The sequence below is a fragment of the Mesoplodon bidens genome (assembly GCF_964165515.1).
Source record: "Mesoplodon bidens genome assembly, chromosome: 15".
NCBI classification, from domain to species: Eukaryota; Metazoa; Chordata; class Mammalia; order Artiodactyla; family Ziphiidae; genus Mesoplodon; species Mesoplodon bidens.
In genome coordinates, this window is record NC_138171.1 from 30,143,094 (window position 1) to 30,159,102 (window position 16,009).

General features: G+C 39.9%; 1 protein-coding gene across 3 annotated transcripts in view; it reads left to right on the plus strand.

Annotated features, from left to right (window-relative positions):
• The first annotated feature begins 1,293 nt into the window (after positions 1-1,293).
• The window catches only part of ATRN (attractin), a 161,753-nt gene continuing 147,037 nt past the window's right edge, over positions 1,294-16,009 (plus strand). Inside the window, exon 1 of one of the 3 annotated variants that reach the window (XM_081255495.1) lies at positions 1,294-1,803. In XM_081255495.1, coding sequence (XP_081111621.1) covers positions 1,361-1,803 — 443 coding nt within the window. In that variant the 5' untranslated portion in view covers positions 1,294-1,360. The remainder of the gene's footprint in view (positions 1,804-16,009) is intronic. The other 2 variants (XM_081255493.1, XM_081255494.1) reach the window with 2 other exon arrangements.

Consider the following 16,009-nt stretch of genomic DNA (forward strand, 5'->3'; position numbering starts at 1 on the left):
GAGATAGCTGCCATGGGAATATTCATCCCACCACAAGGCTTATGTCAGACAATGTTCTGGTTATCTATTTGTGAGTAACAAACCTCTCTAAAACTTGGAGGCTTAAAACAGCAGCCAGTTTATAATTTCTCAGGATTTTGGATAAGGCATAGTAGGAAAGACTTCTCTCTGTTCTACATAATGTGGAACGGCCCAGATGGCTGGAACAATGGCTTCTTCCCTCAGTGACTTTGTCCCTCAGCTGGGATGGGTCCACCAGTTTCTTGTGTCTGGGATCTCAGTTCTTGGTGATAACTGGGTTCCTACTTTTCCTCCATGTGGTCTCTCTGCAGCAACGTGGAAGAGCAGCTGCAGCTCAGGACTATCAAGAGCTCAAAATCAAGATTGCTAGGTTGTTCTTAAAGGCTCAGAACTGGAACCGGCACAGCATCACTTGCCCCACATTCTTCTTCAGTTAAATCGAGTCACAGGTCCGTCCAGATTCCAGGGTCGGGGACCACACAAGGTTGTGCTGCCAGGAGGCATGTTTCACTGGGGGGCACCAAAGTAACAAACTACCTGACAAGAAGGGCTCCAAGGGGCAGAATTGTGTGTGAGGGGGGGAGAGGGGGGATGCTCCAGTTCCTAATTTTATGCTGCCCTTTCTTCAGAGATGATTGGAGGGCAAATAGCGGGGAGCAAGGTAACCTCAAACTGCCTGTACAGAATTAAAGGTGTGTGGTCTGGTCTGCTACTTAATAAGCCTGTATCAAGGGAGGCCGCACTGTGTGTCTTCAGTTCTAGGCATTTATTGAGCATAGCCAATGCGCTAGGTTCTTAACATAGGTGTTACTTCGTTAACCTATACTACAGAGGACAAAGCAGAAGCTCAAAGGCAGCACTGCTACAGTATCGCACTTAGCGTCACACCACGACGCTGACTCCTAGGCCCTTTCTGCCCTGCAGCGAGAGTTGGGGTAGAGCGATGACCGGAGCCGGGGTCTTCGGGACCGCAGCACTCAACTCTGCCGGCTTGGTTAGCAGAGGGACCGGATCCGAGGCAGCCAACGGGAATAGGGTGCTTCAGGACCGCTACGCAGGGGCCGCCTCGCCGGGCGAAGGGATAAAACTAGAGCACTAGGGCGCTTCGTTATAGAGGTCGGAAAGGCCTCGCTTAAACCCAGGATCCGCGTTAGACGTCTGCCTCCAGGGCCGCGCGTGCCCCGCCCACGCACGCATGCGCCGACCCCGCCTCCCGCGCAGCTCCCGCCCCGCCCTCAGGATTGACCGCCCGAGCCACCGTCCAGACAGCCCCGCCCCGCACGGCCAGGGGAAGGAGAGCCGGTCGTGCCCTGTGGTGTGTGTGTTTGTGTGTGTGTGTATGTGTGTGTGTGTGTGTGTGTATGTATATGTGTTCGTGGGGCACCGTCTCAGCCCCGGGAAGATGGTGGCGGCGGCGGCGGCGACTGAGGCGAGGCTGAGGAGGACGGTGGCGACGCCAGCGCCCGGGAGCAGGAACAGCAGGCGGTGCCGGGACTGGGACGCGACCAGGGCTGGGAGGCCAGGGCTGGGGACCCGGCTGCGCCTCTCACGGCGGCGGCGGCGGCTGCTGCTGTTGCTGCTGCTCCCGCCGCTGCTGCTGCTTCCCTGGCCGGCTGAGGCCGCGGCGGCAGCGACGGCGGTGTCGGGCTCAGCCGCAGCCGAGGCCAAGGAATGCGACCGGCCCTGTGTCAACGGCGGCCGCTGCAATCCTGGCACTGGCCAGTGCGTCTGCCCCGCCGGCTGGGTGGGCGAGCAATGCCAGCACTGCGGGGGCCGCTTCAGGTGAGTGGTGGTGGGGGGGTGTCGGAGGGTAGGGCTCAGCCAGAGGCCGAGGCTTATGGGCCGCTCGAGACGGCCCCAGGCCGGAGGCGGCTGCCCGACAGAAAGTGGGGGGGATAGGGCCGCCCCATGGTGTTTGAGGACCATTTGCTACCTGGGAGATCATCGTCTCTGGCCTGGGGTATTCCTGTAAGATAAGTTGAAAAGGTTCGAGGCAAGGGTGGGGGCACCCCAAAGGGGTTTGGGCACGGCGGACTACATGGGATGAAAGCTTAGGATCCCGAAGAGTTTCTAAGCCAGTCTCTGAAACTGGGCCTCTTTCGGGAAAACGAGGTATAAAAGAAAAGGTGAGAGAGTCAGTCTTCCTTAAATACTTCTTTGGAACATTCCCTCGTTCTCTAGAGCCTGATGAGTTCCTGGACTGATTGGAGATGTGGGGTACTCCGAAGAAACAGGGCCCTGGGAGAGATTCGTTGTCTGGAGATAGAAGGGAAAAGGGTAGAATTGTGAGATATTAGAGATAGATGAACCAGCGGTTATTGGCTAAAGGAAAGTGAAGAAACTAGCCTTTGGAAGCTCACTGGAGGAGGCGGATTGGAGCAAGGTCTGTCATGGAGAGGGCATCGAAGGAGGTTCCTGTTTGCCCTGGTTTCTGGAGAATATGGAGTTCTGAGTTGGCCTGGTTCAGGGCAGTACCTCTTGGAGAGATCATTCATTAATTAATTAGTAGTTAACTATTATTTGCTTTAGTTGTGCAAGGATTTCTGGATAATACAAACAAACAGATTAGCCAGACTTTGGCCTAGTCCACAAGGAGTTTGGAATATAGCTAGAGAAAGATTTGTACATAGATAACCATAATCATAAGGGCTACAGAGTCATTCATGCTTTTGGCAGATATTTACTGAACTTTTTTGATGTCAGATATGGAAGAGTGGGGAAATATGAAGAACAAGACGGACAGGGTCCCTGCTCTCATAGATCTTACATTCTAGTGGGGAGACAGACAAGAAGTAAATAAGTGAAAGAAAAGAACAAATAATTTTAGGTAATGGTAAGTGCTGTCAAGAAGGTAAGTCAGGATGGCCTGATAGACAATTATAACCAGTTGGTAACTTTAGGAAAAGGCACTCATTTGAAGTGACATTTGATCTGAGACTTGAATGAGGCAAGGGAGAACCTGTGGGAATTCAGGGGCAGAGAGGGTGTGACTAGCTGAGGGAATACAAGGGATATTTTGAGGAGGAGGTGACGTTGGATTTGAGCACTTGAGGATAGTAGGATTTGGAAGTGTGGCACTGGGAAAAAAATTTCAGATGAAACAAAGGATGCAAACAAAATTGTGGAGACCAGAAAGTAAAGTATTGCTAGTGCCAGGGTATATAGAAGAGAATTGTGAGAGAGAAGTTTGGAACCGTAGAATTATAGACTCACTGCTGCTGTTGCTGTCAGATCTCCAAGGGAACACGGAGAACGTTGAAGAGCTGAGCTCTTTGTCGTTATGGAGAAAGCAAGTTATTTCAAGACTAGTGTACTGTAGGGCCAGCCTTGTACCTTTACTTAGGGTTCTGGGTAATGTGGTTCTGGTTTATGAACTACATTAATCTACACAAACTTGTTGAGGGCTACTCTGGGTTAGGTTATGAGATGATAGTGGTTAACGAGACAGACACAGTCCTGCTCTTACGGAGCTTACATTCTGGCTTGGGAACAGTAATCAATTTCTTATGATTTTTCTTAAAGCTATGGAAGTGAAGAGGAGGGGGCAAACAGAGGACTTGATTTAGTTTGGAAAGGTAAGGTTAGTGTCTGAATAAGTGGCTTTTGAGTTGAGATCTGAAGTGTGCAATGCCACCACCTACATGGGAGGTGGGGTGCTGAGGGGCCAGTATGTACAGAGGCTTGGAGATGAGAGGGAACATGGCAGGATGGATCGAAAGCCAGGTGGCTGGAGCAGAGAGAGCAAAGGGGAGCATGGCAAGACTGGCGAGATAGGCAGGAGCCAGGCCTTGTGGAGCCCTGTTGGTTGGGTTGAGAATTTTGACCTTTAGCCTGTGAGCAGTAGAATAGCATAGTTCATCACGTTTTCATGACGTTACAGGCTTTTAGGTTGGCGCCAGAGCAGGAATGGCCTTTGAAGATGGGGCCAGAGCATTTTGAATTTGAGGAACTTCCACAATCAAGTGAATGGATGGTTGGGTCAGAGGAGAGTTCTTCAAGTTCTGAAAATCTGGGATGCTTTAGTAGACCATGGGGGTCCACAGGGTGGGGAGGGATATATATAGCTAGATCAGTCTGTCTGTAATGTTCAGAGAAGGTGGACTCACTTTAAGCATGAGGGATGGTGGGCAACTAGATTGGAACTGTTGACCTGGGTCAGGACAGCAGTAATGAGAACTTGAGATAAGCTGTGGGAATGGAGGCAGGGTTAGGTGCTCGGTGGTATTGTAGAGGTGAATGACAGATCTTTCTTTGAAACTGGCTTGCTCTTGGGAAGGGAGAGGGGGATGGTGAAGGAAAGAAAACTAGATCCTATCTTAGGTGATTGAGAGGACGGTGTTACCATGAACAGACACAGGGACACAGGAGGAGCAGATTTGAGATGTTTAATTTTGCACATACTGAGATTGGAGTGTTTACAGGGTTTCTACCTTGTGGGACAGGTGTAAGCATTGGAGTCATCTACATATAGAGAAAGCAGGTCCAAGTGTCCACGTGGACAGTCCAGAGGATTGGAGAAAAGCTACTTGTTAGGGGGAACAGCCAGTCCTGACACTGGTTGTCTCAAATGGCATCATCCATGAGTGAAGGGGCTCCCCTGGTTGTTGTGGACACTCCACTTGAGCCAGTTCCAGCTGGTGTCAGTGCTCTTTCCTGGGCAAAGAGTTATGACCTTTATTCTGATAATTTCATTATATTTTGTGGGCTTCTAGAATTTGCATTTTAAAAAAAGGAAAGTAAGGGACTTCCCTGGTGGTCCAGTGGTAAAGTATCCACCTTCCAATGCAGGGGACGCAGGTTCGATCCCTGGTCAGGGAACTAAGATTCCCCCATGCCGCGGGCAACTAAGCCCACACCACAACTACTGAGCTCGCACACCTCAACCGGAGAGCCCACATGCCGCAAACTACAGAGCCCACGTGCTCCAGAACCTGCACACCACAACTAGAGAGAGAAAACCCACACACCACAACTAGAGAGAGAAAACCCACACACCACAACTAGAGTGAAGCCCGTGTGCCCAACAAAAGATCCCACGTGCCTCAACAAAGATCCTGCATGCTGCAACTAAGACCCGATGCAGCCAAAGATAAATAAATAAATAATAAATCTTAAAAAAACCAGAAGCAATATTTTAAAAAGTGAAAGTAAGAGGAACTTACATTTCTAGGCTTTAAAAAAAAACCTTTCATTAAATTTTTAGTTGTAGGATTTTTTAGGGAAAGAGTGAAATGTTGGTTTTCATTATGTGTTGGTATGTGTCTTGATTTAACTTACAAACCTCTTTATTATTAAACTTCGAGACATTAGAATGAATACCTGCTGGTTTGGGTCAGCATTAGGTTGGTGTGATTTTTAAGCCTTTTAGTTCCATAAGTCCTGTGTTACAATTGCTGTTATAAGGTCCTTTTCATTAATTGAAAGGAACGTAGGATAATAAGAGAGTTAGATTTCACTAAAGTTATCATACTGAGTCCATACGACATGCCATGGACCCGGTCAGGCATTTTCATGTATATTGTGCCATTTAATCTTCAGGACAACTCTGAGGGTATTGTTTACAATTTGGATTATTGTGTGGTTATAGTTAGAAAATCACTTAATTTTTTTTCCCAAATGTAAGATACTATAGAAATGATTAATTACAGAGGATAAAGTTAATGGTGTCAGTTTAATAAAAATAACTATGAAATCTTTGGTGGATGATTTCTAAAGCAGTGCCACTTCCATTCATTTTTATGTGATTCAGTAATCATGTTTTTCTACTTGTGAAATCACCATCGCAGTTTTTCTTTAGAGGATAAATATATCCCATTAAGTTAGAAAATAAAGATGTTAAGCTCATTTATGAAATTAATATGCATTTAATTCTTTTAAGTTCCTGTATACAACTTCTGGGAGGTTAGAATACAATAACCTGCTGAATTAGAGCCTTGTAGTTGCCCATGATATTAATACTGTCTATAGAAGCAAAAGAAAGGCATTTATTGAGCATCTGTTTTGTGCCCAGCACATTGCAGTAATAGTAGCAGTAATAGTTGCAGTAGTAGCTGCTTCCATTTTTCTAGCATTTCTCCATTTTTTCCAGGTGTTGTGTCAAGGGCCTTTTAGAAATTATTCTTTTTAATCCTTAGAGTGAAGTTATTCCCATTCACAGTTGGGTAAGCCGAAGCTTGGAGATACAGAGTAACTTGCCCAAGGTTACACAGCTTGTGAAAAATTGAGATTTGAACTCAGGCCTTGTCTAATTCCCAAACATATGCTTTCCATTGTACCATTTGGCCTCTCATTTTTTCTGAGTCTAGTCATCCTTTATGGACATTATTTGGAAGGGCTGACATAATCCCAATACTCTGAGAAACAAAGGAGGGAAAATAGGTTTGTTACAATAGGAAAGCTAGCATAAAAAAAAAAATCTTAATTTACTTGAATCTGTCTGGCTACTGGCCTGAGGATATAAATATATGCTTTTCTAACTAGTGAAGTGAAAATTCTGGAAAATAAAATTTGATAAAAGAAGGTAAAATAAATACTTACTTTGCTTACAGTAATTACTAAGAAGTATTAACCTGAAGCCCTAAATTGATGTTCATGAATCAAATTTAGACTTGTCTGTTTTTCCCAGTAGAATATAAGCTCCATGAGGCAGGAATTTTTATCTGTTTTGCTCACTGTTATATTCCCAGAGCCTAGAGCAGTGGCTGAGACATAGTGCTCAATAACTATTGTTGAATGAAGGAATGAAGTTCTGCTATATATTCTTTATGACTTAAAAAAAAGTCATCTGTACCTATATGACTGCCGTGTTTGTCTTTTGCCCTTTTATTTCTCCTGAATTTCATTGTCTTGTCTTCCACTGTTTGCTGGGCATCTTTATTGGGATGTTGTGCTGTCCACCTCATACTAAGCCACATCGAAGACCAAACTTCTTATCCTCATTGAAAAAATTAGTGTTTTCCTTTGTACTTCCTTATTTCAGTAGCAAATTCTACTTTAGATAACCAAAGGTCAAAACTTAGGAGTAATCTTTTGCTCTTTCTGTTTATTCTCCCTTCTCTAAAGTCTTAGAAATGTGTTCCTTTCCATTCTTCCTGCTGCCATCCTAGTGCACCTGGCCCTTCACCTTATTGCTGACCTGCCTCTGTTGCACCCTGACTGGTTTCTTGCACCTCCAGAATACATTCTACCCTGTGTCATATAATCCCCTGAGAACATGTATCACTGTCCTGCTCAGAAACCTTCCTAACATACAGAGGGACCTAGGGCCAGATCATTAAACTCCATACCAAGGAGTTTGGGCCTTATCCTCTTGTTTTGTTTTTGTATTTTATTTTGTTTTATTTTATTTTTTAATTTATTTTGGCCATACTGCATGGCTTGCAGGATCTTAATTCCCTGACCAGGGATCGAACCCGTGCCCTGAAAGCACAGAGTCCTAACCACTGGACCACCAGGGAATTCCCTGTTTTTGTTTTTTGATTGAAATACAATTTATGTACAATATTATGTTAGTTTCAGGTGTACTACATAGTGATCTGACATTTGCATACATTATGAAATGATCACCATGATAAGTTTAGTAACTATCTGTTCCCATACAAAGTTACTGTAGTATTATTGACCATATTCCTTATGCTGTATATTACATCCCTGTGGCTTATTTATTTTATAATTGGCTGTTTGTAACTCTTAATCCCCTTCACCTATTTTACCCCGACCTGGGCCTTATCCTCTTGGAATTGATAACATGGTCTAAATTACTGACTTTAATACCGTATCTCCCAATGTTCCAATCATGTTGGGCACATGATCCAAACCCTAAGTTACCGCGGGCAGTAGTTTTAACTGGTTTCTTTGATACCGCATAACTGGGATTGCCAATTTCCAGCTCAGAATCAGGCTGTTCTCACTGCCCTGTACTTTAGCTCTTTTTATCTAGTTTCACATTCAGAGGCTCATTAATTGTCACTCTATTTGTAAATTGTATTGGATACAATTTCTATCAAAGTTCTTTTATTGACAGATGCCCAACTCAAGACTAGCTTAAGAGAAAAAGATGGGAGAGATTTATTGATTTATGTGACAGAAAAGTCCAGGGGATATTGTTGGCTTCATATGTGGGTAGATCCAGGTGACCAGTTGGTCTCTCTCCTTCTTTCTTTACTGGCCTCACTTTCAGGCAGGCTCTCTTCATGTGACGTCTCCAGGAGCTACATCAAACTGGAAAAGAGTAACTTTTCCTTAGGAGCGTGTAACAAATAAGGAAGGGTGAGAGTCTCGCTGGTTGGTCCCTTGTCCTTTACTGAAGCAGTCACTGTGGCTAGTGTCCTGGGAATGTTCTGACTGATCAGACTTGAGTTGAGTACCTCTCTGGAGCTGGGGGATGAGGGTCCAACTCCATGGATGGCAGGACTGAGAAAGGGGAAGGAAAACGGAAAACACACTTATTGTCACCAGAAAGTGGGGCCAGTACCGGGCAAGTGAAGACAGTGACATCCCTGCGTATTCTTAGAACCTGCTGTTTGGTGAATACTCAGTAAGTGTTGATGATGAAAATTGGGATTGGTCTGGAAAATATTGTATCATGTAATGAGATGCTGGTCCCCCAGTTTATCAGAAATTCACTCCATGAGGGACCCACTATGTGGAATGTTGAGGTTACTGCAGTGAAGACTGTTCTGTGTTGAGATTAAGTGTATTGATAATAGAGCCAAGTCATTGAATGGCAGTTATTCATCCCTTGATTTTGTGACAGAGAAAAAAGAGAGGATTATGGGAAGAATCAACAAAATATGTGCTTATGTTGTGTGAATTTATGTTATTTTGGGTGGAAACTTTATATAAAATACTTACATAACAGACCTTTCAAGCTTTTGGCTGATTACTGGAAGGGTTTACTTAGATGAAAAGGTAAAAATATGTTTATTGAGTAAAAAGAAAAATTTAGCATGAATGTCTTAATATAATTGCCTAATATGTTTGAAAGCAGTTATCTGACATTTAAACTTTACCTCTGTGAAAGGTTCCCAAGATAGGCAAATGCATTTTATTTACTACAATATAGAAGACAGATAAATATATAGGAAAAAAGCAGAGTATGTTTATGATCAAAACAGTTTTTTCTAATTGTGATTAACTTATTTAATAAATTTGTAGGTTATCTTTATCTTGAGAATTAAATATAGAAGTAGGTACCTGTTAGCGTGGTTGAACAGAAATCATACTGGTTTTTCTCTTTAAATACAATCTTGTTTCTAAAACTGAAATGAAACTGTGGTTGTACTTTCCCTAATGATTGTATCTAGAAATTCATCAGCCACTAACTTATTATGAAACTTGTTTCTCATTTATACTCTTTACTATTTTCTGTGATTTCCCAAATGCATTGTGGCAAAAGTGACTCATTCATATATTATATACTAATCTAATCCTTCGTCTTGTTACTTTCTTCCTTCCATTTTTCCTTTTCTCCCTATACTTTCAAACTGGCCCTTTATTGTTAGCCTGACTTTTTCTAATTTTTCCTCCTTAGGGTGAATTTCTTTTATTTACCTTGCTTTTTTCTTTCTCCTCATTTTATTGATGTCATATCCCTTTAACTGCTTTTCTTTTAACACGTGAGACCCTGGTTCGATTTCATCCTTTCAGTTTTTAATTCTTTAAGTTTTCTGTTTTTTCAAGTACATTTTGAGTGAACCTTAATTCAGGCTATTTATTTACGTGTTTACTTATCTAGAATTCTCTTTCACTTATAGAAGTTAATTTTAGTTATGGCTGAGTTGCCTCTATTTTTTTAGAATTTGACATTAACGGTGTACAGTTATTAGGTTGAATGAATTTTCCAATTAATTCCTCTTGGTACTTTTTGCATTCTAATTAAGAATTTTCTAATTTGTTTATTAGTAAGCCTATAAGCATTAGAGGCTGAAATTGTGTCAGGTGCTGTTAAAGGACACAAAAGTAACCTCTTGACCAGTGTTTCCTATATTTTTTGATTCACAAATCCTTTCACAAAAATGTATAATCTTAAAAAAAATGTATAATCTTGTGGACTATCTTAATTACACATTAAAAAATGTATCCTATTTTTGATAAGGTGATTTTAAATAGTAAAAAGTAATTTCCTATTAAACATTATAACATACATTTTGAATACAATTTGTAATGATATTCACAATATAAAAAGAAAAATTTCTTTTCCCTCTAACATGTGGGCACATGTTGTTTAATGTATTTTAAATTAATTGAGTAAGGAGAAGCATTATTTATACACAAATAAAAAGTGACATTTAGTTTGGGGATCGGATATATATTAAAATAGAGATTGTTTTGGCTCTGCTTTATACTATAGAAATAGACAACTTTCCTGTCCTCATGTTTGTTATTCATGCATTTGTGCTTTAAAAATTATTTCTTAGAATTCTTTCGTGTTTTGTTTCTAAATGATAAAATGATAGTGGTTTTCAGCTGTTTGTAAGCATTCCTTTGCAAATAGCATACTTCCTGTGCGGATGGTTTTTCAAAATTGAATGAAAAGGCCAAATTGGCTGTAATTGTCACTTAATTTTCCCCTTTCACATTGGTTTTTGAAATACTGGAGACATCTTGCAAAGTTATACAGGGATTTTAATCAGAAGGTTTAGCAAGATGATCTTGAGGCAAATTGCAGAATTAGATTAATTTCATGCCCTTCCCTAACATGTATTTAAATATCATGTCTTATGTGTCTCTTTTAATAGATGCCATTACTGTCTTTTAATTGGAGCATCATTTGGACTATTGGTTGAGAAACACTGACCAACCCTGACCAAGTAACTGGTTGCTTTGGTGCATGTATTTGGTGCTGGTTCAGTCTCTGAGCTAACTTTAACTTCCTTTTAACATGAAATATTTTAAGCTTGTGGAAGAGATACAAAGAATAATAAAATGAACATCTGTGTACTTGCAACCTAGCTCTTCTGAATTCCTTCATATTAATATTACTACATAATAATATAAGTTGTGTAATATAAAATATTACAGATATCACCAAGGTTCCTATATTACTCCTTCCTAATTCTGTTTACCTTAACTCTCCCCAGAGGTAACTAGTGTGGTGAAGTTGATGTTTATTATTTCTCTTGCATGTTTCTATTTTACTACAGATACACACACACACACACACACACACACACACACACACAATGTCTTGTTTCCAAAAACAAGATCATGTTTTCAAACTTTATAAAAAGTAATCTTTCTGTAATACGTTTTTTTCCCCACTCCTAAACCTATTTTTTATGCTTTTGAGATGCTTGTGTTGATAAATGTAGTGCTAGTTGATTTCATAGCTATATTCATTACAGAATTCCAATTTACTTACCTATTTTTCTGCTGCTTGGCATTTAGATTTTTCCAGCTTGTGCTGTTATGAACAGTGCTACAATTAACATTTTTACATATCTCTTTGTGTACCTGTGTATGATTTTTCTCTAGGGCTTTGATCTTCAAACTTTTGAAGTACCTCCAGAATATTTAAAAATTCTATTTACTTCCTTGAATACTTTTAGGTTGACATGCAGTTGACATACACCATTTTAAAAAAATGTCTTTATGTAGTTGCAAAGAATGTCATTTCTGGTGTATTATAAATAGAGTTACTGAAAAAACCCATTATATTATTTACAAAATTTATTGGGTACCTGCAAATTTTATAGCAGTTTGTTAACCATTCTCACTCTTTTTTTTTAAAACATCTTTATTGGAGTATAATTGCTTTACAATGGTGTGTTAGTTTCTGCTTTATAACAAAGTGAATAAGTTATACATATACATATGTTCCCATATCTCTTCCCTCTTCCGTCTCCCTCATTCTCACTCTTTTTAAAAATACGTATTTAGGGTCTTCTTTGACAGTCAATTTTTGCAGTGTCCCTTTTTTTTTTTTTTGCCTAAATTCTTATTTTCATTCTAATTCCTCTGTACAATTTTTCCCCCCTGGGTTATGAATTCTGTCCACTGATCTAGATGTCAGATAACATAAAACTCACCATTTTAAAGTGTACAGTTGAGTGATTTTTAGTGTATTCATGAAGTTGTGCAACCATCATCACTATCTAATTCCAGAATATTTTCATTATGCCAAACAGAAACCCTGTACCTGTTTGCAGTCACTCCCCATTCCTCCTTCCTCCCAGTGCCTGACAACCACAATATACTTTCTGCTTATGGATTTTCTATCCTAGGCATTTGTGGTCATTTGTGACTGACTTCTTTTACTCAGTGTAATGTTTTCAAGATTCATCCATGTTGTATCATATATCAGTACTTCATTCCTTTTTATGGCTGAATAATATTCCATAGTATACATATACCACATCTTATTTATCCATCCATTAGTTGATGGACATTTGGGTTGCTTCCACCCTTTGCCTATTATGAATAATGCTGCTGTGAACATTCATGTACAAATTTTTGAGTGGACATATGGGTATGTCTCTTGGGTGTTTGCCTAGGAGTGGAATTGATGGGTCCACGGTAACTCAGTGTTTACTTTTTGAGGAAGTGCCAAACTTTTTCACAGCAAATGTACCAGTTTACATTCCTACCAGCAGTGTATGAGAGTTGTATTTTCTCCATGTTCTCATCAATACTTATTTTCTGAGGTTTTATGTATTCATTCATTCATTTATTTTTTTAAAAAATATTTATTTGGTTGCATTGGTCTTAGCTGCGGCACGCGGGATCTTTCTTGCGGCATGTGGAATCTTTCATTGCAGAGCGAGGGCTCTTCATTGCAGTGCACGGACGTCTCTCTAGTTGTGGTGTGGGGACTTCTCTCTGGTTGTGGTGCACAGGCTCGGTAGTTGCGTCACGTGGGCTCTCTAGTTGTGCGCGCGTGCTTTGTTGCCCAACGGCATGTGGGATCTTAGTTCCCCAACCAGGGATCAAACCTGTGTCCCCTGCATTGGAAGGTAGATTCTTAACCACTGGACTACCAGAGAAGTCCCATACATTTATTGTTATAAAATTATTTATATAAATAAATGAATGAATGGCCATCCTAGTAAGTACAAACTGGTATCTCATTATGGCTTTGATTTGTATTTCCCTAATGACTATTGGTTTTTAGTATCATTTCATGTGCCTGTGTGGCCATTTGTATATCTCCTTTGGAAAATTGTCTACTCCAATCATTTGACCATTTAAAAAATTATTTGTCTTTTTATTGTTGAGTTGTAAGAGTTCTTTTTATGTTCTGGATATTAGACCCTTGTCAGATATATGATTTGCAAATAATTTCCTCTCATTTTGTTGGTTGTTTTTCACAAGAACAACCTTGATTATGCTTTTTACATACAAAAGTTTAAAATTTTGATGAAGTCTAATTTTTCTTTTTTCTTTTTTTTTTTGTTCATTTGCTTGTGCTTTAAGTGTCTTTCTTATCTAGGAAACCATTTCCTAATCCAAGGTCATGAAGATTTACACCTGTGTTTTCTTTTTAAGAGTTTTATAGGGTTAGCTTTTACATTTTGGTCTTTGATCCATTTTGAATTAATTTTTGTACATGCTGTGAGGTAGTGGTTCCACTTCATTCTTTTACATGTGGATATCCAGTTGTTCCAGCACCATTTATTGAAGAGACTATTTTTCCCCCATTGAATGGTCCTGGTACCCATGTCAAAAATCAATTAACTCTAGATGAATGGGTTTATTTCTAGACTCTCAGTTATGTTCCATTGAACTATATGTTTGTTGTTATGTCAGTACCAGACCATCCTGATTAGTTTGTAATAAGTAGTTTTGTAATAAGTTTCAAAATCCTCATATATAGTTTTAAAAAAGTTTTATTTTGAGATAATCATTGATCCATATACAGTTCTAAGAAATGATAGATTTCTTATATCTGTCACCCATTTCTCTTAATAGTAACATCTTGCATAACCATAGTACAAGAGCACAACCAGAATATTGGCATTGATACAGTCCATCAACCTTATTCAGATTTCACCAGTTTTACGTGCATTAATTTGTGTGTGTATGTGTATTTCCCCCATAGAAGTTTATTCTAATATAGTTCTATGCTTGAAGATGGTTTGAATATCCTATCTTTTCTGTAATAAGGATTTGTAAATAAATGATTTTTTTTCAGATTTCTATGCCCATGAGACCTTACATGCTGAAGATTTTCTTCTGAATTAACTAATTATTACAGTTATTTGTAGTATACAGCTGAGCAAACGACACAAATCTAATACACATTTTTTGAAAAAACTTTTAAACATTTTTTATTAGAAAAGCATCTCTTGTTGAGATGGATAGTACTTTTAAAAATCTGTGATGAGGGACTTCCCTGGTGGCGCAGTGGTTGAGAATCTGCCTGCCAATGCAGGGACACAGGTTCGAGCCCTGGTCTACAAGGATCCTACATGCTGCAGAGCAACTAAGCCCGTGCACCACAACTACTGAGCCTGCGTGCCTAGAGCCTGTGCTCCACAAGAAGAGAAGCCACCACAATGAGAGGCCCCCACACTGCAACGAGGAGTAGCCCCTGCTCGCCGCAACTGGAGAAAGCCCTCACGCAGCAATGAAGACCCAACGCAGCCAAAAAAAAAAAAAAAATCTGTGATGAAATAATTTACTGTTAGAATGAGACACAGTTTAGTGTAAATATTAATCCCTTTTCCCCCTTTGGTAAATGTAAAACTAATAAACCTTGTTAACATAAATAAGTTTTTTTATTATTTTTAAAAATATTTATTTATTTATTTTTTGGCTGCATTGGGTCTTAGTTGCAGCACGCGGGATCTTTCATTAGTTGTGGCACGCAGGCTTAGTTTCCCTGTGGCATGTGGGATCTTAGTTCCCTGACCAGGTATCGAACCTGTGTCCCCTGCATTGCAAGAAGGATTCTTAACCACTGGACCACGAGGGAAGTCCCAAATAAGTATCTTTAAATGGAAGAAACTTTGTTGTGGCAGGGTCTCTCAAGTATTTGAACTCCTTTTAAATTATATGCCAAAAGTCAAATGATAGTCTTTCATCGAAAATTCGTTTTAAGTATGTACCAGGCAACAGCTGAGTTATATCTGCCTTCAGTTTTGTTGTAAGCAAAAACTTGGAAACCACCTGACTTTCAAAAGGATTTGTTACCTATTCATTAGGAGTAAAATTGCTGGGTCAGAGCACTTCAATTTTAGATATTACTAAATTGTTCTTAAAAGGGATTGGTCTAGATTTTACTCCCATGTTTGGGTTCATTTTACTCGTTCGTGTTTGGGTGCTCTAGTTTTTTTTTTCACTCCAATCTGATGGGTATGAAATTGTATATGGTGGTTTTATTTTGCATTCTCTTGATTACTAGTAAGGGTGACTATCTTTTAATATGTTTAAAGACCATATTTGGTTTATGTTCATTTGAATTGCTTTTTCTTGCCTTTTGCCCATTTGTCATTTGGGTTGATTTTTAAATTAGTTTATAGGAGTTCTTCATATATTCTGTATATTAATCCTGAGATTATATATGCAGCAATGATCTTTTAGTAAATGGCTTATTTTATTTCACAGTTTAAAATTTTTACCTATAATTGATTGGATAAATAATTGATAAGAAGGAACAAATATTACAGAAGAATTCTGAATATTATAAGCAGATACTTCCCCGTCTAGGATGTGGAGCTTACTTTCTCTCCACTGCCCTCCTTGAGTATAGGCCATATTTAGTGAATCTTATCCAAAGAGTAGAATATGGAGAGGGGAAAAATAGTAACTTTACAGTGGAGAAACTTGGCAAGCACTACCTTGACCAAATGATCAGGGTTAACATTGCTGTGGTAAAATGTGTTGATATCATGTGCCCTCTGATATCATGTGATTAGGAGGGTATATTGCTTCTGTGGCATTTTCCCCAAAGCCCCATAACCCCAAGGTAATCATGAGAAAAACATCAGACAAATTGAGGGACATTCCACAAAATGCTTGATAGTACACTATCTCAAAACTGTCAAGG